The following is a 26438-nucleotide window of genomic DNA, read 5'->3' on the forward strand; positions in this document are numbered from 1 at the left end:
ACATGCTTTCAATGGGGCTGTTGAGATCTTGGGGAGCCCTGCCAAGGTAGTGCAACCATATTCGATCCTTGAAATGACCAGTGCCTGAACAGCTGTTTTGAGATCTGTTTTATTTAGATATGGCTTTAGTTTTCGCAAGTAGCTTAAGTGGAACCTGGCGTTTTTTACCATTGTGTTGATATGCTCTGACATGTTCAGGATTTTGTCCAGAGTAATACCCAGTGATTTATTCGAGTCAACAATCTTCGGAGTACACTTTAGAGCAGTGATGAGGTTGGACCATTCTGCTATCATTATTTTGCTTTTCTGTGGTGTAATCATTAGGAATTAGGTTTTCTGAGGATTTAGCTTCAGGTGGTTCTTGGTTAGCCATTGGAAAGTTCTCGTTAGCGCTTGGTTCATGGCCTTTATATCTTCAGTCAATGCGACCTTGATGTTCAGCTGAGTGTCATCAGCGTACATGTAGAAAGCAATGTTAGCTTTTTGTAATATTTACGTGAGAGGTTCTACGTATAGATTAAAAAGTGCCGGAGATAGCGTTGACCCTTGCGGAACTCCGATAGTATAATTGGTTGGGCCTGAAAGGGTTTGGTTGACAATTCATTTTTGCGATCTATTCTCAAGAAAAGAGCTAAACCAATTTAGGACTGGACCCTCAATTCCCATTCTGTTTTTCAACCGACCAAGTATTTTGGCATGGTTCACCGTGTCGAATGCTGCCGACGGGTTCAACAAGATTAAGAGGCATGTTTTGTTCTGGTCGAGAGCCAGTAATGCGCCATCTACTATGTGCAGAATAGCAGTTTCTGTACTATGGTTTGGACGGAAACCAGGTTGGCAATCATTTAACAGCTTGAAATAGGAGATGTGCAGACTCAGTTGTTGTTGGACACATTTTTCCAGAACTTTGGCTAACTTGGGAATGTGCAGCGTGTCTAGTATGTGGACATGTGCGGCGTGTCTAGTATCCGGATGTGTGCTAGTATCCAAATGTGTGCGGCGTGTCTAGTACCTGGGCGTGTGCAGCTTGTCTAGTATCTGAATGTGTGCGGTGTGTCTAGTATCAGGGCGTGTGCTAGTATCCAAATGTGTGCAGTTTGTCTAGTATCCAGATGTGTGCTAGTATCCAAATGTGTGCAGTGTATCTAGTATCCAGATGTGTGCAGCGTGTCTAGTATCTGGACATGTGCTCCGCGTCCAGTATCCGGATGTGTGCTAGTATCCAAATGTGTGCGGCGTGTCTAGTACCTGGGCGTGTGCGGCTTGTCTAGTATCTGAATGTGTGCGGTGTGTCTAGTATCCTGATGTGCGCTAGTATCCAAATGTGTGCAGTGTGTCTAGTATCCAGATGTGTGCTAGTATCCAAATGTGTGCGGCGTGTCTAGTATCCGGATGTGTGCTAGTATCCAAATGTGTGCGGCGTGTCTAGTACCTGGGCGTGTGCAGCTTGTCTAGTATCTGAATGTGTGCGGTGTCTAGTACCAGGACGTGTGCTAGTATCCAAATGTGTGCAGTTTGTCTAGTATCCAGATGTGTGCTAGTATCCAAATGTGTGCAGTGTATCTAGTATCCAGATGTGTGCAGCGTGTCTAGTATCTGGACATGTGCTCCGCGTCCAGTATCCGGATGTGTGCTAGTATCCAAATGTGTGCGGCGTGTCTAGTACCTGGGCGTGTGCGGCTTGTCTAGTATCTGAATGTGTGCGGTGTGTCTAGTATCCTGATGTGCGCTAGTATCCAAATGTGTGCAGTGTGTCTAGTATCCAGATGTGTGCTAGTATCCATATGTGTGCGGCACGTCTAGTATCCGGATGTGTGCTAGTATCCAAATGTGTGCGGCGTGTCTAGTACCTGGGCGTGTGTGGCATGTCTAGTATCCGAATGTGTGCGGCGTGTTAGTATCCGAATGTGTGTGGCGTGTCCAGTTCCCGGACAAGTGCGGCGTGTCTAGTATCTGAATGTGTGCGGCGTGTCTTCTATTCTGATGTGCGCAGTGTGTCTAATATCCGGTTGTGTGCAGCATGTCTAGTACCTGAGCGTGTGCGGCATCTCTAGTATCTGAATGTGTGTGGTGGGTCTAGTATACGAATGTCTGCATCGTGTCTAGTGCCCGAATGTGTGCAGCTTGTCTAGTATCTGGATGTGTGTGAAGTGTCTAGTATCAAATGTGTGCAGCTTGTCTAGTTTCCAAAGGTGTGCAGTGTGTCTAGTTTCCAAAGGTGTGCAGTGTGTCTAGTTTCCAAAGGTGTGCAGTGTGTCTAGTATCCGGACGTGTGTGAAGTGTCTAGTATCGAATGTGTGCAGCTTGTCTAGTTTCCAAAGGTGTGCAGTGTGTCTAGTATCCGGACGTGTGTGAAGTGTCTAGTATCGAATGTGTGCAGCTTGTCTAGTTTCCAAAGGTGTGCAGCTTGTCTAGTTTCCAAAGGTGTGCAGTGTGTCTAGTATCCGGACGTGTGTGAAGTGCTAAGTATCGAATGTGTGCAGCTTGTCTAGTTTCCAAAGGTGTGCAGTGTGTCTAGTTTCCAAACGTGTGCAGTGTGTCTAGTTTCCAAAGGTGTGCAGTGTGTCTAGTTTCCAAAGGTGTGCAGTGTGTCTAGTATCCGGACATGTGCAGCATGTCTAGTATCTGGATGTGTGCGGCATATCTAGTTTCCAAATGTGTGCAGCGTGTCTGGTTTCTGAATGTGTGCAGCGTGTTTAGTATCCGGATGTGTGTAGTGTGTCTAGTGTCCTGCACACAAAAGACTGCCTAACAATGTCAAAGAGAGTTGTCTAACATACGTACCATTGAATCAGACCGCGCCTGTGCTCTGCGGATTCCATCTCCCTGTATCTTTGACCCCCCTCCCCCGTCCCCCCCGAGCCCCTCCCCCCCCTCCTCTGCCTGTAGCCAACATTAGTCAGTTCTGTTTATTGATTCGAATTGTGGACAAATTAAGTATCCATTAAGTCTACCCTCTACCGACAGCAATCACTCGTCATTGCAATACAGTAACACGCCAAAGGAATTGTTTATGACACACATGCTGGACGGGGGCTTTTTCTAGTGCTCGGTGAATGCATCACTGCCCCCACCGATGACGCCCCCCCCCCCCCCCCCCTCCCCTCCTTCCTCCTCCGATGCCGGCCCCACGCCCGGTGTCGGCCTCTAATGTTGAAATGCTTGAGCCCCTCTGGCGCGGAGCTTTGCTGGCCAGGGGAGAGTGGATGGACCCGGCGGGGAGCAGGCCGGGACTCATGCTGATCAGACTTGTGTTCAGGGCGCAGGGGTGACGTGTTGTTGTTTGTACAGAGCGCCGGCTGTGATTTGTGGTGCTTCGTACTGCTGTCCGGCTTGTCTCGCCAGCTCTCTTCCATACCAGTTACCATTACATACTGGAACCTGTGTTGTCCTGTCATGATAGGCTCTGGAAGTAAGGGTGCGTCGGGTGCGACAGCACCCCCAAAATAACCCTACTGGAAGTCAGAACGTGAACTAAAATTTAAATTCAAAGACCGGGGTCAAATGTCAGCCAATCACTTCGGGCCACCTGCTCCTTGTTCTTTTAACATAGGAATGGGGTTTAGTTTTCTGCTCGGACTGAAACGTTAGAGGGTTTTGTGATGCGAATACCTGGCAGGTTGAGACTGCAGGGGTGCAGGGAAGGACAGGCCGTAGGATTTAATGTTAATGTTTTGTGACACTTAATATAAATATCTAAATGAACTGTAGAAACATTTCAAAATGTATCAGCAGCAAGGAAAGCACAAACAAAGCACATTTTTTTGTAATTCTGAAGTGTTATGGAAACAGAGATCTCAATTGGATGGGAAGACATGAATAGACTGACTCTCGTGATGTGCGAATGATGAATGTCTTCAGAATCTGATTTTCAGATATTATCTATCGGTTGTGCCTCTCGTGGTTTTTTCAGTAAATCTGCATGTGTGATGGAAAACCAGTGTCCATTTCAAGAGCCTGTTTCACTGTAAAAGGTTCTCTCTGTAAGGGACAGTGCGCTGCAACACCCTGGTTTAGACACATATTTGCAAGAATGTACTACAGGCTTCTTACCACACCCTTGCCCTGCGGAATGGGCGTGGCTCGTTTCCTACACTTGTCCTTTGAGCAATGCTCGGGTTTTTCACGGTCCCTCTGATTTAATTTAAGTGCCATTGGTGGCAGCACCCCCACCTTGAGAAATGCTCCAGCACCCTTGGATTTTTGGATGTTGTGGCCCAGTTTGTCTCTGGTTGGGTGGCGGTGAGCTGCTGGTCTGTGTTTGAGGTGTCTGTGGAGTTAAATGCCCTTGGTTGGTGATGTCTAGAGGTGGTGTAGGCGCGGTTTGGCTGGCTGTAAATGTTTGGTCGAGGGTGGGCTGTTGGGAGCAGAGTGATGGCCTCTTTATGTCACATTTGGCATTCCTGCTTATCTCACCCACGTCTTCAACTGGTGCAGAAACAGGCAGCAAGACTGATTCTTTAGGAAAATAGGCGTCAACATGTCACTCCCCTCCTGAGGAAGCTGCATTGGCTCCCCATAACTCAGAGATGCGCCTTTAAGGTGGGATGCATTATCTTTAACTCCCTGAATGGTAGAAGCCCCAAATTTGTTGACAGTCGTATTGAAAGATGCACTCTGACCCGCAATCTGCGATCTGCCCTCATGCATTTCCTGACTCAACCTTCCTTAAAATTGAAGCGTTTCGGTGGAACAAGGTTTGCCATACTAGGCCCCAGACATTGGAATTCCCGGCCTCTAGAAATCAGATCCTGCACAGACCTTATGAGTTTTCGAAGGCTCCTAAAGACATGGTTATTTAGACAAGCATACGAGTAACATCCCAGGACTAAGCACTCTTTAGAGTAGCGCCATGAAACCAATCTGGTGTACGTGCACTTTACAAATAAAGCATAACATAACTTAACATAACTTAGGCTTTCTGTTGGATGTACGTGAGATATTCTCATGGGATGTCTCTCTATCTTGCCTCACCAGACTCTCTTTCTTCTCTCACCAGCTCTGGGCCAGGAAGTGAAGGCCGAGAACGTCACGGTGGTGGAAGGAGGTGAAGCGGAGATCAACTGCAAGTTGCACCAGTACGACGGGTCCATCGTGGTGATCCAGAACCCATCGCGGCAGACCCTCTTCTTCAACGGCACACGCGGTGAGTTTGAGCTTTGTGGGACTGGAGGGTCATGGAGGTAGAAGTCCATGGTGGCTGCTGGGTTCACATGACCCCGGGATGCTCTCCGTGATCCTTACATTTGGGGGTCTTGGTGGGGCCGGGGTGGTTGAAGTAACTGAATGGAGAAGTTCTGAATGAAAAATAAGTTTATTGCAGGAAACGGTCAAGTTAATGAGCCGAGGATGTAAACTCCCACTTGTATCTACCATGTCAATGCCAAACTTATAGGCAGAGTTTGAAGCTGGCCTGTGTCTGAAGGTGGCCAGCTACGCACAGAAGGATAATGCGCCAAGAGGACCGGAGTGGGTAGGTGATTTGTTCTGGATCACCCAATGGGCTCATGTGGGTAAGAACTTTAGTCTTCTGGCTTAAGAGTCAACCTTTGGGGGCTTCAAGCCCACATCTGGTCACCCACTGGCTGCCTTTTACGAGTGCCGGTGTGGTTGAGAAACTCTGAATTAAGACTGCCACAGACAGAAGGCCTATCAGTAGTTAGGAGTTTGAGTACATTAAACCCACCAACCCTTCAAGACGTCTGGCGCACATGGGTAAAGTAGAGCTCAGCCTCTTGAGTGGTCTGCGCCCACAGACTGCGAGCTGGGGGTGGCCCACAACTCACCAGAGAGGACCTTTAAAAATTCTAATAGAGGACGTCTGATCAAAGGGATGCAGGGTCTGGGTTTTATGCTGCACACTTGGGGGAGGGGGAGGGTACGGTTCTGTGATGCCGTGACAAAGCACTTGGCTGTGTGGCTAGTGTCAACTGAAGCAGCCATTGACCCAGAATCAATGGCATCCTCACAATGGGCCAGATTCAAAAAAGTAATCACAAAAGTAATCAGACAAAATCCTAACTTTACGACTTTTGGTATTCACAAAAGGGATTTACAAGTAGGATTTTGTCTCAATTTAGTTGTAGTAAAGTTAGGAATCCTAACTTTACTACTACTAAATGCCTTTTGTGACTACCGAAAGTCATAAAAATAGGATTTTGACTCAGATTACTTTTGTGATTCGGGCCCTTTATGTGCATAGAAGCTTATATTCGTTTGTAGGGGAGAGGAACATTTATTTATTCAATTTATATTCTCAGCATCCCTTCAATTTGTATCCCATATATCCAGGGGCCCTAACATCCAGAGGTTATGTGTCCAGAAGCTCGGGAAACACCTAATACATCGGGGTCAAAACATTGCGGTGCTTTCGAACCGCGACTTTGACATCGCATGGTCGTTCACATCGCATGCTATTACTACGACCGCGCGAGGCCATTAACATCGCATGCAATTACAACACATGCGATGTTAAGGTGGCATGCAAATAGTTGTTTTTTAAACGGCAGAAACGGGCTTTTCCAACAGAGGGCTTTTCCAAAAGAAAATTCGAGGGATTTATTCAAAAGGCAGAGTGTCACGCCAAACAAATACAAACATGCAAACAGTTGCTTTTTAAACTGCCTTTTCAAACAGAAAATTCTTCAATGCAGAAACGGGCTTTTCCAACGGGTGTGTGGGTGGCTGGATGCATGGATGGGTGCTGGCGGATGGATGGATGGATGGATGCATGGATGGGTGCTGGGGGATGGATGGATGGATGGATGGATGGATGGGTGGGTGTATGGGTGGATGTATGGATGGGTGCTGGGGGATGGATGGATGGGTGTATGGGTGGATGGATGCATGAATGGCTGCTGGCAGATGGATCAGTAGATGGATGGGTGTATGGCTGTATGGGTGGATAGATGCATGGATGGGTGCTGGGTGGGGGGTGGATGGATGCATGGATAGGTGCTGGGGGATGGATGGGTGTATGGGTGGATGGATGCATGGATGGGTGCTGGCGGATGAATGGGTGGATGGATGGGTGTATTGGTGTATGGGTGGATGGATGCATGGATGGGTGCTGGGTGGGGGTTGTGGGTGCTGGCGGATGGATGGATGGATGGGTTTATGGGTGGATGGATGCATGGATGGGTGCTGGGTGGGGGTTGTGGGTGCTGGCGGATGGATGGATGGATGGGTTTATGGGTGAATGGATGCATGGATGGGTGCTGGGTGGGGGGTGGATGGATGCATGGATGGGTGCTGGGTGGGGGGTTTGGGTGCTGGTGGATTGATGGATGGATGGGTGTATGGGTGAATGGATGCATGGATGGGTGCTGGGTGGGGGTGGATGGATGCATGGATAGGTGCTGGGGGATGGACGGATGGGTGTATGGGTGTATGGGTGGCTGGATGCATGGATGGGTGCTGGGTGGGGGGTGGATGGATGCATGGATGGCTGCTGGCGGATGGATCGGTGGATGGATGGGTGTATGGGTGGATGGGTGGATGGATGCATGGATGGTTGCTGGGTGGGGGGGATGGATGCATGGATGGTTGCTGGGGGATGGATGGAGGGATGGGTGTATGGGTGGATGGATGTATGGATGGGTGCTGGGTGGCGGGTGCTGGCGGATGGGTGTATGGGTGGATGGGTGCATGGATGGGTGGGGGGTGGATGGATGCAAGGATGGTATATGGATGGATGGATGCTAATGTTTTTCCTTCTTTCCCTACGTCTTGCTCCCTTTTTTATTTTTTTTACCTAGTTTTATATAGCACAAACTTGACCCGAATTGGGTATCAGAGCGCTTTACATAGCACCAGTTGCATTACATGAGGACACATTCAGTTTTGTTAGGCACGGGGAGATTAAGTGATTTGCCCAGAATCACAGGATGTTGAGCGTCATTGCCGAGACTCGAACCCAGTTCCTCAGATTCGAGGTCGACCACCCTACACCTCAGGCCAACTCCTCTCCCCAATGCTCTGCCAGCGCCAGCCCGACGTGATGCCAACGTCTTATGGAAGGGCCACTCTTTCCAGGAGGCTATTTCCTCCTTCCCACGGACTTGTCCCCCCACCCTCTTTCCCTGCCCCTCTGTTCGATGTCCCCCTCCATCCGGGCTCTGAGGGGGTTCACTGTGGCACTATGAGGTGCAGAAACAAGCATCTGCTAATTACACTCCGTTCCCATTACAATTGTAGGCTTAAAGCGTTTTCCTGCAGCAGTGTGTGGCTTCTGTCTCTCCCTCGCGCTTTCTTCGTCGCCCCATGTTGGCGCAGCGGTGGGATGGAATATGAATGAGGCATTAGTAGGGGAAGTTGAGCAGGAGTAGAGGCTCTTTTGTGCATCCCCGCAGCATCCCCTACAACAAAGCATCCTTCCTCTCCCTTTCTCTTCTGTCTCACGACAAGGTTTGGTTGTGCTTTGTACTGTGTTCTGAAGCACTGAGCGCGTGCACTCTTCATAGAACCCGACAAGCGCAGCCTTTTCGGATTAACCCATCTTTAAAAGATGATATGATCTAATCCACTTGGCTCATTTGTACATAAAAGGGAAACCCACCCCATCCATTTGAGAAAAACACTTTACAATGGATCCTCTGGTTTGGATTTGAACCGGAAGAAGTGGTATCTGAAAAACATGCATCTCAAGAACTTATGTGTGCTGCATGCCACGAAGCCATTACCAATGCAAGCTCTGTGGGATCGGAGCCATGAAGTCCTCGTGTTATCAGCAGTTGTGTAGCACCTTAAACCTCTAGTGTGGCACCAAAATGCAGCTTTATTTTTGTTGCTCGTTTCAGACGGTTTATAAGAGGTTTTTGCTGCCAAATGCAAGCCACTTCCCTATCTCCACCTTCAATCACTCATTCCTACTAATTTACAGGCCTAAAACGAGTCAATCAGCATTCACTGGTGCCTTCCTTGATGTGACCAAACCCACAGCCTCCTTCACATAAGTGAGAGGCTTGAACGCGTAGTGTGACCAACCCAGACTCACTCAACAAAGCACAAACCAGTGGCCGCTGCCACACAAGAGATTGTGGAAACTTAGGGTTAGGCGGAATTTGCGTAGTCGGGTTATGCAAAGATCCACAAAACTGTAAAAAATCTCCGTGAGCTACGCAGAATTCCGCGAGCACACGGAATTGCTTGTTCCGCCCGTCCGCGATGCATCTTTCCTGTTCGGGGATGCTATTTGCGTGCTCAGGGGAAAATATCTCGCGAACTTGCCCATGCGGTCGCCAATTGGCACAGCCATCTTGTTTCATTCTTCCCGCCTGCTCTCGATGCATGTTTCCTCTTCGCGACCGCATATATCCACTGGGACGTCCGAATGACATGTTCACGATCACACACTCTCGCGGGATCACGCGGCCAGCTACCAAAATCTTGCGTGCACGCGAACGGATAGGAAAACTCATTCGTGAACGCAGGGATCCCGATAAGTCGCTAACATGCACCCAAAAACGCATTTTAAAAGAGAAAACAAGGGAAAAAGTCCGCTATGCCGCGGATCACGGAATTTTAGGCAAATTCGCGTTCCAAGGGAAACGCGGAATTGGCAAAATTCTGCAAGCGGAATGGAATTTACCTCCCAGGCCTACTTTCAAGTAACTCTTACCTGCCCAATTCAAAGAATTTGTCAAGGCTGAAGTCCCAGTTAGACATCTTTAAGAGGCCCACCTCACATTCAAGGACACTAATACTGCCATCCAGGCCAGAGCCTCCATCTAAGACTGTCTAAAATCTGCCATCCTCTCAACCCCCTGAAGACCTTTTACACCAAGCCAATCACAAAGAAGGTACTGCATCCAGTTGATTCAACCAGGTACAAACCAATCTCCAACAGGGCATTCCTTTGTAAACCGATTACAAGAGCTGCCTTCACTCACACCGCCAAATCCCCGGAAGAGAACATCCTATTCTCCCATGGTCAAACTTCCTTCTGTGTTGATGGAGAAATGCAACACTCTGTCTTCTTCACCTGAAAAGCACAGCTGGCAAGACTGGACTTACCATACACTGCGTCTGGACCTTTCTGCTGCCTTTGGGGTAGTCCACTGTCCCACTCTGCTAAATAAACTTTAAGATGTTGGCATAAATTGGATCTCCTCCTGCCTGGTTAGCAGATAAATCTTTTTTCACTTCCGATTTTGTTGTCTACTCCATTCCAAACTAGCTCTGGTGTGTCACAAGATCTTACCACTACTTTTCAACACTTAGTTCAGCCTGTTAACACACAGATCATCCTCAAGCAGGGAAGTCAAGTGTACTTCAACCGCCTTGTCCAAGCTCGTTGCCTCTAAGCCATGGACCATCAAATGCGAATCCAGCACCTGAAACTCATCTTATCAAAATCTAAGACTCTCATAGGCATCAGATGGGTGAATTAGCGCCTATTATCCGTCCCAGTGCGACTCTGCCTCCCATTCCAATTACCCCACGTTTACTTCGGAAGATAAAGGAGAAATCAAAAGGGATAGCAGTGATACCATTTGGCCGCGCAGATCTTGTACGTACGTATGTATGTATATATTTTATAGAGCGCAACTATCACTCCTAGGTGCATCATGGCACTATGTGGCCCGTGTATAAGGTTCAGAGCTGCAGCCATCAGATAAGTTAGAGATATAAGGCGTCTGAGGCTCCAAAGATCCAGGCTTTCAAGGCTTTCCTAAAATGTAGTTCTTCTGAATGAAACAGAGATGGCCAGGAAGGAGATTCCAGGCTTTAGGTCCTAAAACTGCCACTGATGTTCCCCCTTTGAGATACACCTAAAACTAAGAGGCTTGAGGAGATTTGCTGCTGAGGATCTGAGGGGGCGCGGCATCACATACGGTTTAAATCTGGCCCAAAGGTATTTGATCCTGATAATTTAAAAGCTATGTCGGTGATTACAAGGATCTTGAAAAGGACTCTTTTATGGATAGATCTTGGTTCCCAGGGGCGTAAGATATGGCGGCGGGGCCTTGTTGGAAAATTGCTCTGACACCTTCTCTTGTTGGAACGCTGCAGTGTCTTCCTCTGTCCCAACTATTCCTAGTGGTTAGGAAATTGAGGGGATTTTGTGGACCTAAAATTCTTCATTATGAAAATAGAGTTTTTGGTAGCAATGACTTCAGCTAGAAGCATTACAGAACTTGGGGTATTATTGTGCAGATTTCCATTTTTCACATACTTTAGAAGATGGAATTGTATTTTGGCATAATTCTGCCTTTCGCCCTAAGTTTTCTTCCAAATGTAATTACGACCAGGAGGTTTTGTTGCTGGTTTTCTTTCCTGTACCAGCTTTGAAAGAAGAGGAATTGTGGCATTTCCTAGATGGACAGATCTAGTAGTTTTAGAAAAACAGATCATGTGCTTGGGAGATTTGGTGTTAAAGATCAAGGTCATGAGGCATATAATTTATCGATTAGCAGATGGGTCAGTGTTATGATTTCTATGGCTTATTTCTTTGCTGACTTACCTGTCCCTGATGGAGTTCAGGGGAAGTTCGACTTGACGTGTTAGTGTATCTTGGCTGACTTACCTGTCCTTGATGGAGTTCAGGTGACATGTTAGTGTATCTTGGTTGACCTACCTGTCCCTGATGGAGTTCAAGGGAATTCAACTTGACGTGTTGGTGTATCCTTGCTGACTTACCTGTCCCCAATGGCGTTCAGGGGAGGCCGATTTGAAATGATAGTATAGCTTGGCTGACTTACCTGTCCCTGATGGAGTTCAGGTGAAGTCGACTTGACATGTTAGTGTATCTTGGCTGACTTATCTGTCCCTGATGTAGTTCAGGTGAAGTCGACTTGACGTGTTAGTGTATCTTGGCTGACTTACCTGTCCCTGATGTAGTTCAGGTGAAGTCGACTTGACGTGTTAGTGTATCTTGGCTGACCTACCTGTCCCTGATGGAGTTCAGGGGAGTTCGACTTGACGTGTTAGTGTATCTTGGCTGACTTACCTGTCCCTGGTGGAGTTCAGGTGAAGTTGCCTTGACGTGTTAGTGTATCCTGGCTGACTTACCTGTCCCCAATGGCGTTCAGGGGAGGTCGATTTGAAATGATAGTATAGCTTGGCTGATTTACCTTTCCCTGATGGAGTTCAGGGGAGGTCAACTCGAAGTGTTAGTGTATCTTGGCTGACTTACTTGTCCCTGATGGAATTTAGGGGAGGCTGATTCGAAATGTTAGTGTATCTTGCATGACTTACCTTTCCCTGATGGCGTTCAGTGGATGTCGACTCGAAGTATTAGTGTATCTTGGGTTGAGATACAAAGAGTTGCTCTGAAGAAAATCTATAGAGTGGCAACATGGTCATTCATAAACAGTTTTATCTCGCGCTATGAATTGAAGATGTAAGGTTTGGAGAATAAATCTAGATTTGATTAAAGATTTGAATATTTTTGTTGCTGTAACCCTGAGTTGATCTCTTTAATCTCAAGTAGGTCAGTAAAAGAAGCTTTGGTATGCAGAATATGTAATGACTGTGAAGAGGATGTAACACACAGTGGCGGCTCATCCGCTAAGGTGGAGGAGCGTCGCCCCACTCCTCACGGAGCAGTGTAAATGAAAATATTAAAAGATAATAGCTGAGGTTACTAGCATGTTATTTTTTGTATGGTCAGGCTAAGGCGGACGGAGCCTCGCACCCTGATGTCAGGGGGAAGGAGTGGTCGTGCACTCTGTAAAGTGCGCATGAATGTTTGACCTGCCCTCTCAGGCCGGTCAAACATTCATGTGCACTTTGCATGTTCTCCTTGCAGGCTGGATTACAGCCTGCATGGAGAACATGCCCAGGACCTGTTTCCTGGCTGAGCGCTGAACCACAGCACTCAGACAAATCACAATGCTGCATTGCAGGGTTGTGATTGGCTCAGGGGAGAGAGAGATGTGGTGAGATCAGGTAAATGTGATTTTTTTTTATCCAACCCCCACCCTCCTCACTACTCCCCTACCTTACCAGCCGCCACTGAACACATAAAGGATCATGAAGATGGCCTGTTCGTAACAAGAGGAGTAGCTGCCTCAGCTGGCCCATGTTATATCCCCCCTCCTGTCATGCCGCCCCTCAGCGCCCTCTAATTAACCCTTAAATGTTACATGAATACATCTAGTGTCGGTTGGCTACACATCTGGAAAGATATGGAGGAGCCATGACTGCTTGTGTCACATCCAGTGATCTTCACTCAAAACATAGGACTACCAATCCCAGAAGTCCTGCAGCGAGACTGGTGCACCTTGGGTTTAAGATAGCCCTGACTCCAAGGATCGGAACTTGATGTCCAGGAAGAGCTGGATAATAGTCGTTTTCTTTTCCCAATTGAACAACGTGGATCTATTTTTGTACGCGGAACGAACACAGTTGTGTGTGTCAAAATATAATCCTGGCCACGCACTCACGGCCCACCCCAAGCCAAAGTGGCGGGGCGTGCCGGAGAAGGGAGCTGGTTGGGCTTGGGAGGGTCAGGGGACCCAATTATAAGATAAAAGTTAAATAAACTTACCTCATCACAGCCGCCACCTCTGCAGTCTGCACCGTTCCGCTCTTCCTGCGTCTGGGACAGGCTCCCAGACTGCACTGCGGCCAATCATGACACTGCAGGGACAGACTGATTTGCATATAGCCAGGTTCTGAGCTGGGATGGGGCAGTGAGATAAATAACGGTGATGGATCAAGCCCTGATCTTTGGACTGGGTAAGAGTGGTCTGTTTAACTCAGACACTCTGTTCATCACCACCCCCTTTTCTAAATCGTTTTTGGCCACTATAGGTGTGGCAGGGTATACTCAGACATGAGTCCCTTTCTCACTGCTCCATCAGGATTCAAGCAAGCCGGGCCGAAGAAGGCTGAAATGCCAGAAACCGGTCCCCGGTAGCTTGTCTCCTTTCTGGTGAAGAATTGGCTTGGTAGTTTAGTCTGCCCTGTTCCCATGATGCACTGGGCCAGGGACAGACTGATTTGCATATAGCCAGGTTCTGAGCTGGGATGGGGCAGTGAGATAAATAACGGTGATGGATCAAGCCCTGATCTTTGGACTGGGTAAGAGTGGTCTGTTTAACTCAGACACTCTGTTCATCACCACCCCCTTTTCTAAATCACTGCAGGGAAGCAGCGTCAGGATTTCCCTGAGCTATGACTTTGCGCTCCTAGGAAGACTGGGAGCCTGTGCCTGCTTTCTCCAGCAACATGGCTGGGGCTGGAGAGAGCTTCACAACGCATGATGTGTTTGGCCAGCCTGAGACGGCGGCCAAACACCTCATGCGCAGTGAAGAGACAAGGGAGTGCACTAGTCCTCCCCCACCACAGTGTCATCCCTGGACCCGCCCCCAAACGCATCAGAATCCTGGGGGCGGGGCAAGGGGGATTAGAAACTAATTTTATTATGGTTTTATTTGCGGGTGGTGGTAGTAGGGCGCCGCTCCTCCACCGTGATGGAGGGCCCGCCGCATTGTGAGTCAGCCCTGGCCCCACGCCCATGGGCTGCCCTGTCTCCATGCTCAGAAGGTCTGCTTGCCCCCTTGGGTGGATTTGCATGAACGCCCCCCTTCCTGCTCCAAGGGGCACGGATGAGACCAGGCTGGCACAGTTGGCACCATGATGCGATTCGCTGGCCGCCATAGCCGCCAGTGACGACATTTTCGCGCGTGATTAAACGGGTATTTTTAGCTGTTTGCTCAAACCTAGACTTGGAAGAGATGCAATTTTATGGTGATTAACACCGTGTGCAGTGAGAGCAAGCATACCCGCGAGGCCTGGGGGGAAGGGGGCGCAGAAGGGGCCGGGGTGGAAGATTGTGATATGAAAACGAGCCACCTAGAAGAGGCGCAGGACAGGAGTCTGTGCGCAACCAGCGCAGGCGCGTCTCGCACATCAACTTTGTGCACTAATGAAGGTCGAGATGCTGTTTGTGTGCACGAACACGAGGATAACGTGCGCTCATTGGAGGGGTGTCGATATTCAATACCTGTTTTGTGTGTGTGTGCACCAAGGATTTGTGCACGTGTCGCTATGAGAGGTGTTTTTATATCTGCATTGAGTGCATGTGTGTCTAAGTGGCGACATGATTATAAATGCGAGAAGTGGGTGTGCATAATGGACATGTGCACACATAGTGTGTTTACTGTTTTTATTTTGTGCCTATATGGTCACTTATTGACCTCATATACAATTCTTTGACTTTGTGTGTGTGTGTGCTTGCAAGGGAGTGCGTTTTTGTGAAAGACTTGTATACTTGTGGAGTGCACACAATTATGATGGGCTGAGGCAAGATTGTGAGCGTGAATGTGCCACGGACATGTGTACACGTGAGTGTGTGTGTGTGGAGGTCATCTTGAAAGTGAAACTGGGTGGATATGTGTGTTTGCGTCACCGCGGACACTCAGTGCGTAGTGCACGTGATTGCGTACTCGAGGCGCGTGCCCAAGCATGACGGCAAACAGGTAAGGACGTGGCTCAAAGTGTTTATAAAGTAGTAGGAATATTGGGGTTCTCGTCCCATGTAGTGAGCCTGGGCACGCGGGCGGCTGCATGGTGCTGCCTACCCCTACGACGGGATGCCTTCATTTCCCCCGGTGACCACTGAGGGCTGCAAGGGCTTCGCATAATGTCCCTACTGGCACCATTGGACTCCTCCTTAAGGACAAGCTGGCCTGTGAGAGTATAGCAACCCATTCAGTTTCAGACACCCCAGGGCTTTCGAGTGCTATATATGCAACCCAAAATCAAATCCAATCAGAAGCTGCCTTTGCACTAGCGTTCTTTGGAGCCTTCTGATGCCATATGCTGGTGGCTGAACCCGAGGACATATTCAGGCCGTATTCATAGGTGACGTCAGATCTGGAGGTGGAGTCAAAATTCTGCCTAAGCCCCTGATTGTCATGTTTAACTAACCACTTAATCCCTAGTATATGAGAACCCCGAGCCTCTAAATTAAATGTTGCAAGTGGACCGCAGCATCCATTGTGCCATCCACTCCAGTGACACGCAAGCATGACGGCAGGCCTACGGTTTGTAGCCTGGCTGTTGCAGTTTTAAACTGGAAATTCAACCTGCTGTTGTCTCTACACTCAGATGACTTACTTTTCAGACAAAATCTCTGGGCTGAGAAATTGAGATTGGACTCCATTAAGATGGAGGAATCCATTCATTTAGCCAACTCTATTCTGTTTTCAGGAAGGAGTAGAGCTCAGCATTACATGGTACTGTATGATCTTTATTATACGCCAGACAACATCTCAAAATGGGGTTCCTCAGTTGGTATTGCTTGTAATAGATGTGGCTTGCATGCAGCGGACATCGTACATATGTTTTTTCTTTGTCCCCATTTAAGCAAAATCCTATCAGAAATACAACATTTTCTCTCTTTGATACTTGGAATCCCTGTAATACTCACATCACAGCTTGTTTTGATTGGAGTTTCTTCTACATCCATGGTAGACGATCACAAAAAGCTGTTATTTATCTCTGTTGGGATCTTTTGCTTATGTGTGACTCAAGACTGGATCAGTCCAGACCCACCCTCTTTTTCTGCTCGGAGAGGGCGTCTGCTGGCAAGGTATATTTTGGAACGTGCAGTATTTAGAACGAAAGGACGTAAAAGAAGGGCAATGGGAATACAAATTTGGGAACCGGCAGAGCGATGGATGGAGGGGGAAAGTGGGCCAGAGGTTTGGCCATCTATCTTTTTTTTCTTTTGAGTCATTAATTGCCGCCCATTCAATGTATAATTCCGACTGGAAAATGTTATGTCTGTATTTCTTTATTTTCCTTTTTTCTCATGCAATCTTTGTCCTATATATGAAACATTCACTACTGTCTTGCTTTTATGCTTCGTTTATTCAGTACTAAAAATGCTTGTAACCTGATCAACTTGCAATAAAATATAATAAAATCAAAAAAAAAAAGGGAAATTCAACCTGTCAAAATAACCCCTTTTGACAAGTAAAGACCTTCATTTTACATGTTTATAATGTTTACATATCCCTAATGCATCTGTTTAGGCCTAATTTTATATAAGGTTGGATACATGGTAATTAAAAGTACGATATGTAGGAATGTAATCTTAAACATGTCCTTACACCAGAGGTCTTCAAACTTTTTGATGCCGAGACCCCCTTGTAAAACCTTTTTAGGGGTAAGGACCCCCTTCTGACAAAAGCTTCTAGAAACTGGTACTCCTCATCATCATCTTTTGACAACCATAAATGCGCCTGTTAGACCTCATCACATCCATCCATCATTCATCCACCCACACTTTCACACATCCATCCATCCTTTCATCCTTCCATCCATCCATCCATCCTTCATCCATCCACTTTCATCTTTCCATCCATACATCCATCCTTTACCCCTCCACCCTTCCATCCATCCACCCATCATTCATCCACCCACCTTTTCACACATCCATCCATCATTCATCCATGCAACCTTTTATCCATCCATCATTCATCCATGCAACCTTTTATCCATCCATCATTCATCCATGCAACCTTTTATCCATCCATCCATCCACCCCTTCATCCTCCCATCCTCCCATCCATACATCCATCCTTCATCCATCCACCCTTTCATCCATGCATCCATCCACCCGCCCTTTCATCCATCCATCAATCAATCAATAAATCATTGACACTTATAAAGCGCGCTACATACCCGTAGGGTCTCAAGGCGCTGGGGGGGGGGGGGGGGGGGAGCCGCTACTGCTCGAACAGCCAGGTCTTCAGCTTCTTCCTGAAGGAGAGGTGGTCTTGGGTCAGGCGCAGGTCGGTCGGGAGGGAGTTCCAGGTCTTGGCGGCCAGGTAGGAGAAGGACCTTCCTCCTGTAGTCGCTCTTCGGATGCGGGGGACGGCGGCGAGGGCGTGGTCGGCTGATCGGAGGTGGCGTTTGGGAGCGTAGAAGTTGACTCGGCTGTTGAGGTAGCTCGGGCCTTGGTCATGTAGGGCTTTGTGTGCGTGGGTGAGGAGGCGGAAGGTGATTCTTTTGTTGACGGGGAGCCAGTGAAGGTCTCTCAGATGTCCGGAGATGTGACTGGTTCGTGGGATGTCGAGGATGAGTCTGACTGAGGCGTTCTGGATCCCCTGGAGGCTCTTCTGGAGCTTGGCGGTGGTACCGGCGTAGAGGGCGTTGCCGTAGTCCAGTCGGCTAGTGACGAGGGCCTGGGTGACGGTCTTCCTGGTCTCGGTGGGGATCCACCAGAAGATCTTCTGTAGCATGCGTAGGATGTTGAAGCACGCCGAGGAGACGTTGTTGACTTGCCTGGTCATGGAGAGGGAGGAGTCCAGGATGACGCCCAGGTTTCGTGCATGGTCTGTCGGTTTGGGTGCGGTGCCCAGGGCGGGAGGCCACCAGGAGTCGTCCCAGGCGGAGGGTGAGGACCCCAGGATGAGGACCTCCGTCTTGTCCGAGTTCAGTTTCAGGCGGCTGGTCGTCATCCACTCGGCTACCTCTTTCATCCCTTCGTGCAGGTTGGCTCTGGCGGCGGCGGGGTCGTTGGTCAGGGAGAGGATCAGCTGGGTGTCGTCGGCGTAGGAGATTATGCTAAGGTTGTGTTTGCGTACGATGGCCGCGAGGGGGCTCATGTAGACGTTGAAGAGGGTGGGGCTCAAAGATGATCCTTGGGGGACGCCGCAGATGACTTCTGAGGCCTCTGACTTGTACGGTGGTAGGCGGACTCTCTGTGTTCTTCCGTCGAGGAAGGAGATGATCCATTCCAGCGCCTTGTCCTGGATGCCGATGTTGCTGAGGCGCCGTACTAGGGTGCGGTGGCAGACCGTGTCGAATGCCGCGGAGAGGTCTAGGAGGATGAGGGCCGCTGTTTCTCCATTGTCCATCAGGGCTCGGATGTCATCGGTGGCGGCGATGAGGGCGGTCTCGGTGCTGTGGTTGGCTCGGAAGCCGGACTGTGAGGGGTCGAGGGATCCGTTCGTCTCGAGGAAGGCGGCCATCTGCTTGTTGACGGTCTTCTCGATGACTTTGGCTGGAAACGGGAGGAGCGAGATGGGGCGGTAATTCTTGAGTTCGGTGGGGTCCGCTGTGGGTTTCTTGAGAAGAGCGCTGAGTTCGGCGTGCTTCCAGCTCTCGGGGAAGGTGGCGGTGTCGAAGGATGTGTTGATGATGTCTCGCAGGTGGGGTGCGATGACAGCGTCGGCCTTGTTGAAGACGTGGTGAGGGCAGGGGTCGGTCGGTGATCCGGAGTGGATGGAGTTCATCGTGCGGATGGTGTCTTCGGTGCTGATCGGGGTCCAGGCGTGGAGGGTGGTGGTGAGGGGTGGTTGTTCGGTCATGGTGTGCGTTGGTTGGTTGTTGAAGCTGTTGTGTATGTCCGCGATCTTGTTGTGGAAGTATGAAGCGAGGGAGTTGCAGAGGTCTTGCGATGGGGTGATGTCGTTGTTTCCTGCGCTGGGGTTGGAAAGCTCTTTCACGATGTTGAAGAGTTCCTTGCAGTTGTGTGCGTTGTTGTCCAACCGGTCCTTGAAAGCTGTTTTCTTGGCGGCGCGGATCAGCTGGTGGTGTTTCCGGGTGGCAAGTTTGAAGGAGGTCCTGTTGTCCGGTGTCGGTTCCCTTCTCCAGACTTTCTCGAGGGCTCGGCAGTTCTTCTTGGAGCTCTTGAGTTCGTCGGTGAACCATGGGGCCTTCTTGCTGCCGGGTCTGCTAGGCGGGGTCCTCAGTGGGGCGAGTTCGTCCGCGCAGTTGTTGATCCACTTCGTGAGGTTGTCTGCGGCCTGGCTGGGGTTCGCAGAGCTGGCAGGAGGGTGCTGGCTCAGGGAGGTGGCGAGCTGGTCTGCTGTGATCTTGTTCCAGCTTCTGCGGGCGGCCTGTTTCTGGTGGTGGTGGGTCGTCGTTCTCTTGAAGGTGAAGTGGACGCAGCTGTGGTCCGTCCATTGAAGCTCTGTGGCGTGGCTGAAGTTGATGTCTGTGCTGGAAGAGAAGACTGCGTCGAATGTGTGTCCGGCGAGGTGGGTGGGGGTGGACACCAGTTGCTTGAGTCCCAGGTTGGCGAGGTTGTCGAGCAGGGTGCTGGTGTTGCGGTCGTTGTTGTTCTCCAGATGGAAGTTGAGGTCTCCCAGGAGGATGTAGTCAGCGGAGGGGAGGGCATGCGGGCTGACGAAGTCGGCGATGTCCTCGCTGAATTGCGTGCGTGGTCCAGGGGGTCGGTAGATCAGGGTGCCTCTGAGGGTGGTGTTCGGGTTGGTGTGGATCTGGAAATGCAGGTGTTCCACCCATCATTCATCCCCCCGCCTTTTCACACATCCACCCATGCATCATTCATCCATCCATGCAACCTTTTATCCATCCATACATCCATCCATCCATCCTTCATCCGTCCACCCTTTCATCCTTCCATCCATCCACCCTTTCATCCATCCATCCTTCATCCGTCCACCCTTTCATCCTTACATCCATACATCTATCCTTCATCCATCTATCCTTCACCCATCCACCCATCCACCCTTTCATCCTTACTTCCATAAATCCATCCTTCATCCACCCACCCCTTCATCCTTCCATCCATACATTCATCCTTTACCCATCCACCCTTCCATCCATCCACCTATTATTCATCCACCCACCTTTTCACACATCCATCCATGCATCATTCATTCATGCAACCTTTTATCCATCCATCCATCCATCCATCCATCCACCCTTTCATCCATCCATCCACCCATCATTCATCCCCCCACCTTTTCACACATCCATCCATGCATCATTCATCCATGCAACCTTTTATCCATCCATACATCCATCTACCCTTTCATCCTTCCATCCATCCATATTTTATCCGTCCATCCTTGCATCCATCCATCCACCCATCATTCATCCCCCCACCTTTTCACACATCCATCATTCGTCCATGCAACCGTTTATCCATCCATATATCCATCCACCCTTCCACCCATCCATCCTTCATCAGTCCACCCTTTCATCCTTCCATCCATCCACCCTTTCATCCATCCATCCACCCTTTCATCCATCCATTCATCCTTCATCCGTCCACCCTTTCATCCTTACATCTATCCTTCATCCATCTATCCTTCACCCATCCACCCTTTCATCCTTACATCCATACATCCATCCTTCATCCATCCACCCTTTCATCCATCCATTCACCCATCATTCATCCACCCATCTTTTCACACATCCATCCATCCATTATTCATCCATGCAACCTTTTATCCATCCCTACATCCTTCATCCATCTACCCTTTCATCCTTCCATCCATCCACCCTTTCATCCATCCATCCTTTCATCCATCCATCCATCCACCCTTCCATCCATCCACCCTTTCATCCATCCATCCTTTCATCCTTCCATCCACCCTTTCATCCATCCATTCATCATTCATTCACCCACCTTTTCACACATCCATCCATCCTTCATCCATCCACCCATCATTCATCCACCCACCTTTTCTGTGCCTCTCTCATGGGGGGGGGGGGGTCAGTATCTCTCTGCTCTTCTTCCTTCTTTCCCGATCAGGGGAGGGCATCTCTGTGCCTCCCTGCTGGGGGCGGGGGACGTGTCATGGGACTCACAGCTCCAGGCGCGCAATATGCATTGACCTCAAAGGGCTACACTACAGGCTGCTCCCCCAGCCCCCCTCCCACCTCTCCTCCCCCAGAAACGGCTTCAGGGACACACACACACAGCCACACCCGAGTACTTGACAGGTCTTTAGAAGACCTTTTACATGTTAATGAGGCTTTGATGTTTTTCACACCTCGGTGAGGCCTTCGATCGATCAGCCGCCAGGAACTGTGTGCTCTGGCAGAATCTGCGACCCCCTTCCAAGGACTCCACGACCCCCCTGGGGGTCGCGCCCCACAGATTGAAGACCTCTGCCTTACACTGAGAAAGCTCCAAAAGCTATTTACACTGTAGCAAGGTGTTTTCTTCCATAGGAAAACACTGGGTTATATGCTGCTGTTATTAATGCTACTTTCAGATAGGAAACAGTCAGAAAATAATGAAACAACTATTTTGATAGTTATTAAAAATTAATTTCAAAGGTGAAGGCATCTATTTGATAAATATTAGGGAAAATGTATTTTTAGAATGATACCTTTTTCCTGCCTTAGTCCTCTGGAAGTCCATTAGCATTTGTTCTCTCCCTTCTGCCAGCCAGTAATTAACATTTGAAGAGGTGTGAAAACTGCTCCCAAAGCAGAGGAATAGGATTTTTTATGGTAAGGTCTGTTGTTACCTAGGCAGGATCCCTATTTGGCTTTGAACAGTATCTGATTAACTTCAAAGAGGCCTCTCAAGTCACAGGCATGCGAAAGCAACACCCTTCCTTTGTTCTCCCAGTCAAGCACCAATTACATTGGGCCTCCTTTGTGACATTATAGTGTCAAAGTCTGCTGGAGTGTCAAATCTTGCTTGACAGGTCTGCTGGGGTTCACACATAATACAGGGGTGAACTTGAAAAGAAAGGAGACAGGATGCCGATACATTTTGTGTGTATTCAGTATCTTATTGCTGGGAAATCATGCTTTGTTTTAGATGTCATTTTTCTATGACTTTATTAGGGGCATTGTGGCTGCTTCAAACTGGATTTTAGTGTTATATGTGAGCAGACACTAGGATTACCACATTACACTCCCCACACACAACCGTGGACCTCTGAGCCCAGGTTTAGGTGGCAGAAGATTTCTGCCTTCTGTAAAATGCCCAAAGTAAGTAAGGTTGGCCCCAGGAAATTGTTTCCCATTGTTTGTGGCATGTTCGGGGGTTATTCCCACCCACTAGCTCGTGTCAGGCATAAATCTGCCATCTCCAGGCACCTACTATTTCAGAGCATTCCTAGACCTGAGGAACATCGGAAGAGTACGGAACTTGATGCCTGCTATCTTAGAAGAACTGTTAAAGGACTGGTCCAATCCTTTCTGGTGCCTAGGTCAAAAAAGTGGACTCAAAGGGTCATAAGTCTAACCTCGTGTTAAAGGTACATGGACCCAACAAACTACAAGAAGCCTTTACCTGCAACTACCCAGCTGACCAGTGGCAACTGGATCTGGACTGGATCCTGCTATCTGGCCTCTGCCTGACATCTTGGGAGGGTCTTAAGTGCCTCCCTCGAGGTCCATGGGAGGGCCGTTAGAAATGTCTTTTGATAGATTGGCACTTAAAGGACTAAAGTCACAAGGTAAAATAGTTGACCAGGACAAACCTTGTTGATGTATTTGACCTGCTCTCCGTTGCAGTCAAATTGCATCTAGGTGCCAGTCTACTGCCACCATTGACTAACATTGGCACTTTATGTTTCTTGGCACGATTCGTACTTATAATGTATAAATTCACATCACCGGTTCCTCTTATTGGATTTTCGGCACTTTGGTGTTTTTTTGTTTATTAAATTGTACTAAATTTTTCCAATTTGGTTTGGGATTTATATTTGGTTGCATTTCAACTTTAATACTGTTTTGGTACTGCATAATTACTGTAGACATGGCTGCCACATAAGCCTGTAATCTGTGCCATAGCTACCAGGGGGCTGAGCTCAGGTTATCTTTTTGACTTTGAGCTCACCTGACAAGGGGGGTGAATTTGGCTGAAGGTGGGTAGTCGCCAACCCCATTTAATAATCCATCCAATGTCTTATACTGACTAATTGCTTAATTCCTGCTGTAAATATTGTATATCAACAACCTTTAGTAAATATTTCTGGAGTGGTGTCTGTGAGTATTTTGGTGTGTTACATAACAACCTTACCCAATTGCTGTGGCGTGTTACAAGAATGAAGTGATTGTAAGGTGTTGTTTACAAATAAAATTCTTTGCATAATTTGTGCATTTGTTTTGTTCATTTGTGGTCACCAAACACTTCCAGGTGGACTATTCCAATGAAGCAATTCTAGTGCTTTGTTGATGCACATTTTGCTGATAAATAAAAGTACATTGTTGCATAGCTTAGGTTTTCAATGGTAGCTTTGAGTCTTGAAGCAACCACTGTTGCCCAGTGAAATGGGACCGCTTCCAACACCCAAGCCATTGGCAAAAAGCTTGGGTCTAGTAGTTGACCAGCAGGTTTCATTAAGACTGTAAATAAACAACGTAGTTCTCAAAATGTGTATTTACTTCATGGATCATCAAGAGACTTCACCCGCTCCTATCGGCAGAAGCTATGAAGACCATCACGGCAGCGACCATTGGCGGTAGATTAGACTCTGCAAATAGTATCTATTTTGGTCTGCCGAACTGTGATATAGTGAGATTACAAATTCTTCAAAATGCATTGGCTAGGCTTGTGTGTAAATCCCCTCGCAGGTCACATACCTTACCGCTTTTGGAATGGCTTCACTGGTTACCAGCGGAGCAGTGTGTTCCATTTATATTTTCTGTCTGGTCTTCAGAACTTGCACGCGATGGCCCTTGACTTTTTGACCAAGCGAGTGGCGAGATATGCTCCAATAAGAACATTACACTCCGCTGCAGCCAATGCTTTGGCCGCACCATGATTTCGTAAATCAAGGAAGGAGGTTCTCAGTACTTGCCCCGACTGATTGGAATTCATTCCCTCTGCATATTCACTCTCTCAATGAACCACTAACTTTCAGGTATGCTTCCAAAACCTGGCTCTTTAGGAAAGCTTTTGAGTTGCACCTCTAAGGCTGGTTTCTGACCACAATCTCCTTTATCTCTCTGGTTTTGATTGCACCTTGGTTGACCTAGCGCTCTAAAAATACGGGCTAACATAACATAAGTTCACCACAGTACTTTAATTCCTAAACTAGGAGCATAGATCACTGGTCACTTCTTCATCACGTGGGCAGCTGGATGGGCTGAAGCAGGGAAATGGACGCATGCTTTTAAAAACACTTCAGTATCATAGATGGGCTCTCCCATTGGCTAGCCTCGCCAGCAAATTATGGCTGATTCTCATTAAAGGGGGCAGTTTCTGGTTGGGGGGGGGGGGTGTGAGGGAATGACCAGACCTCTGTAGGAAGGGGATTTGCGACCCACTCCATGAGGGGTGGGCTTGGGTCTCAAAAGGCACCCCCTCATCATCCTTCAAGGGCTTCGTTGGAGATCATGGGGTTCAGAGATCCTAGATGACACGTAATGGGGTGCCTTCAATGACGGAAGCTGTTGCCCCTTGGGGCTCTGCGGAATTATGGGCAGATCCAATAATTTGACACTCTAAATCAAACAAGAAAGCACTCAGCTAGGGCCCCAGTTGTGTCCCCTGGGACAGGGGAGTGCCTGAGCAGCTGGGGTGCTGGTCTGTGATCCCTTCTAGACTTTTGTTTCCAGATGTGGGTGCCCTCTCCTAAGCTGGCTTCACTACTGCATCATTTGTGATGTTGCCATGTACCCTCGATGTTTGTAGGGTTGTTCGGCTGAGCAGCTTGCTTGGGTCGCTTCATCACTGGCTGCCTTTGGTTCGCTCGTATGTTAACCTATAATCATGTGCAATAAACCTGCAACATATACTCAACAATAAATTGATGGCTTCCCCTGTTGTTTTCAGAAGGTTCGCAATGGCTTAGTTCTGTATGTTGGACGTGAATGAAAAAAGTCTGTGCAGTTGCTTGGCTACAGGAATCAGTGCTGACTCCAACTGTTTGAGTAAAGGTTGCGACCACCCACAATGGAAAGATCTCGCCGGATGTCCCCCTAGCAACCGAAAAGCAGGCTAGGGAATGCCACAACTCGCTAGCTAACTTACCATTTTATCACGCGTAAATGAAAAGATTCCACCATGCAAAGATTGGTGAGATTTACCCAGAACTCCAAGTTAAAAGAGTGATCTGGAGTCACCAAAATTCCTCCACTTCAACCAGCGGAACAGAATGTTACTCCCACCCCTACATCTAGTGCAATTGACTTAGTGCAACAATGGTGTCTCCAAGTGCCCAGAGAAAGAGAGTGTCAGACCGCTCTGTTGCCATTGGCATAAGGGAAAATGATGGGGCCCCCAGCAGAACGTGCCCTTGAGTCTCCCATATTTCACAGATATTTATTGGTCTTGAGCTCATTGGGGGACCCCTGGAGGATTTAGGCCCCCCTCTGCTACAGGGGCCTGCGATACATCCCTGGGTTTTCTTCATAACTACAAAAACCTAGATTGATATTCGGTCTCCCGACAGAACACCTAATGTGCACCATGCCACGTACCAGGGCCTCTCATTTGCACTAGGTTGCCCACTGAATCACCTCAAATGGACCGGGGTGCAGACTAGAACATGTCACATGAGCTGGTGTACTCACTAGGGCATCTCAATCAATCAATCAATCAGAATATTTGTGAAGTGCACTACTCACCCGTGGGGGTCTCACTTGTTGACGGGGAGCCAGTGCAGGTCTCTCAGATGGGGTGTGATGTGGCTGCGGCAAGGAATGTTGAGGGCCAAGTGTGCAGAGGCATTCTGAATGCGTTGTAGTAGTTTCAGGAGTTTGGCCGAGGCTCCTGCGTAGAGGGCGTTTCCGTAGTCCAACCTGCTGCTGAC

The 26438-nt window shown here is 48.5% G+C and overlaps 1 protein-coding gene across 2 annotated transcripts in view; it reads left to right on the forward strand.

Moving 5' to 3' along the window:
• Positions 1 to 26438, forward strand: part of CADM4 (cell adhesion molecule 4) — a 1184622-nt gene that overhangs the window by 808676 nt on the left and 349508 nt on the right. For both annotated transcript variants that reach the window (XM_086929780.1, XM_086929781.1), the window contains exon 2: positions 5000 to 5146. In XM_086929780.1, coding sequence (XP_086785906.1) covers positions 5000 to 5146 — 147 coding nt within the window. The remainder of the gene's footprint in view (positions 1 to 4999; positions 5147 to 26438) is intronic.

The sequence above is a fragment of the Lissotriton vulgaris genome, chromosome 7 (genome assembly GCF_964263255.1).
Source record: "Lissotriton vulgaris chromosome 7, aLisVul1.2, whole genome shotgun sequence".
Classification (NCBI taxonomy): Eukaryota; Metazoa; Chordata; class Amphibia; order Caudata; family Salamandridae; genus Lissotriton; species Lissotriton vulgaris.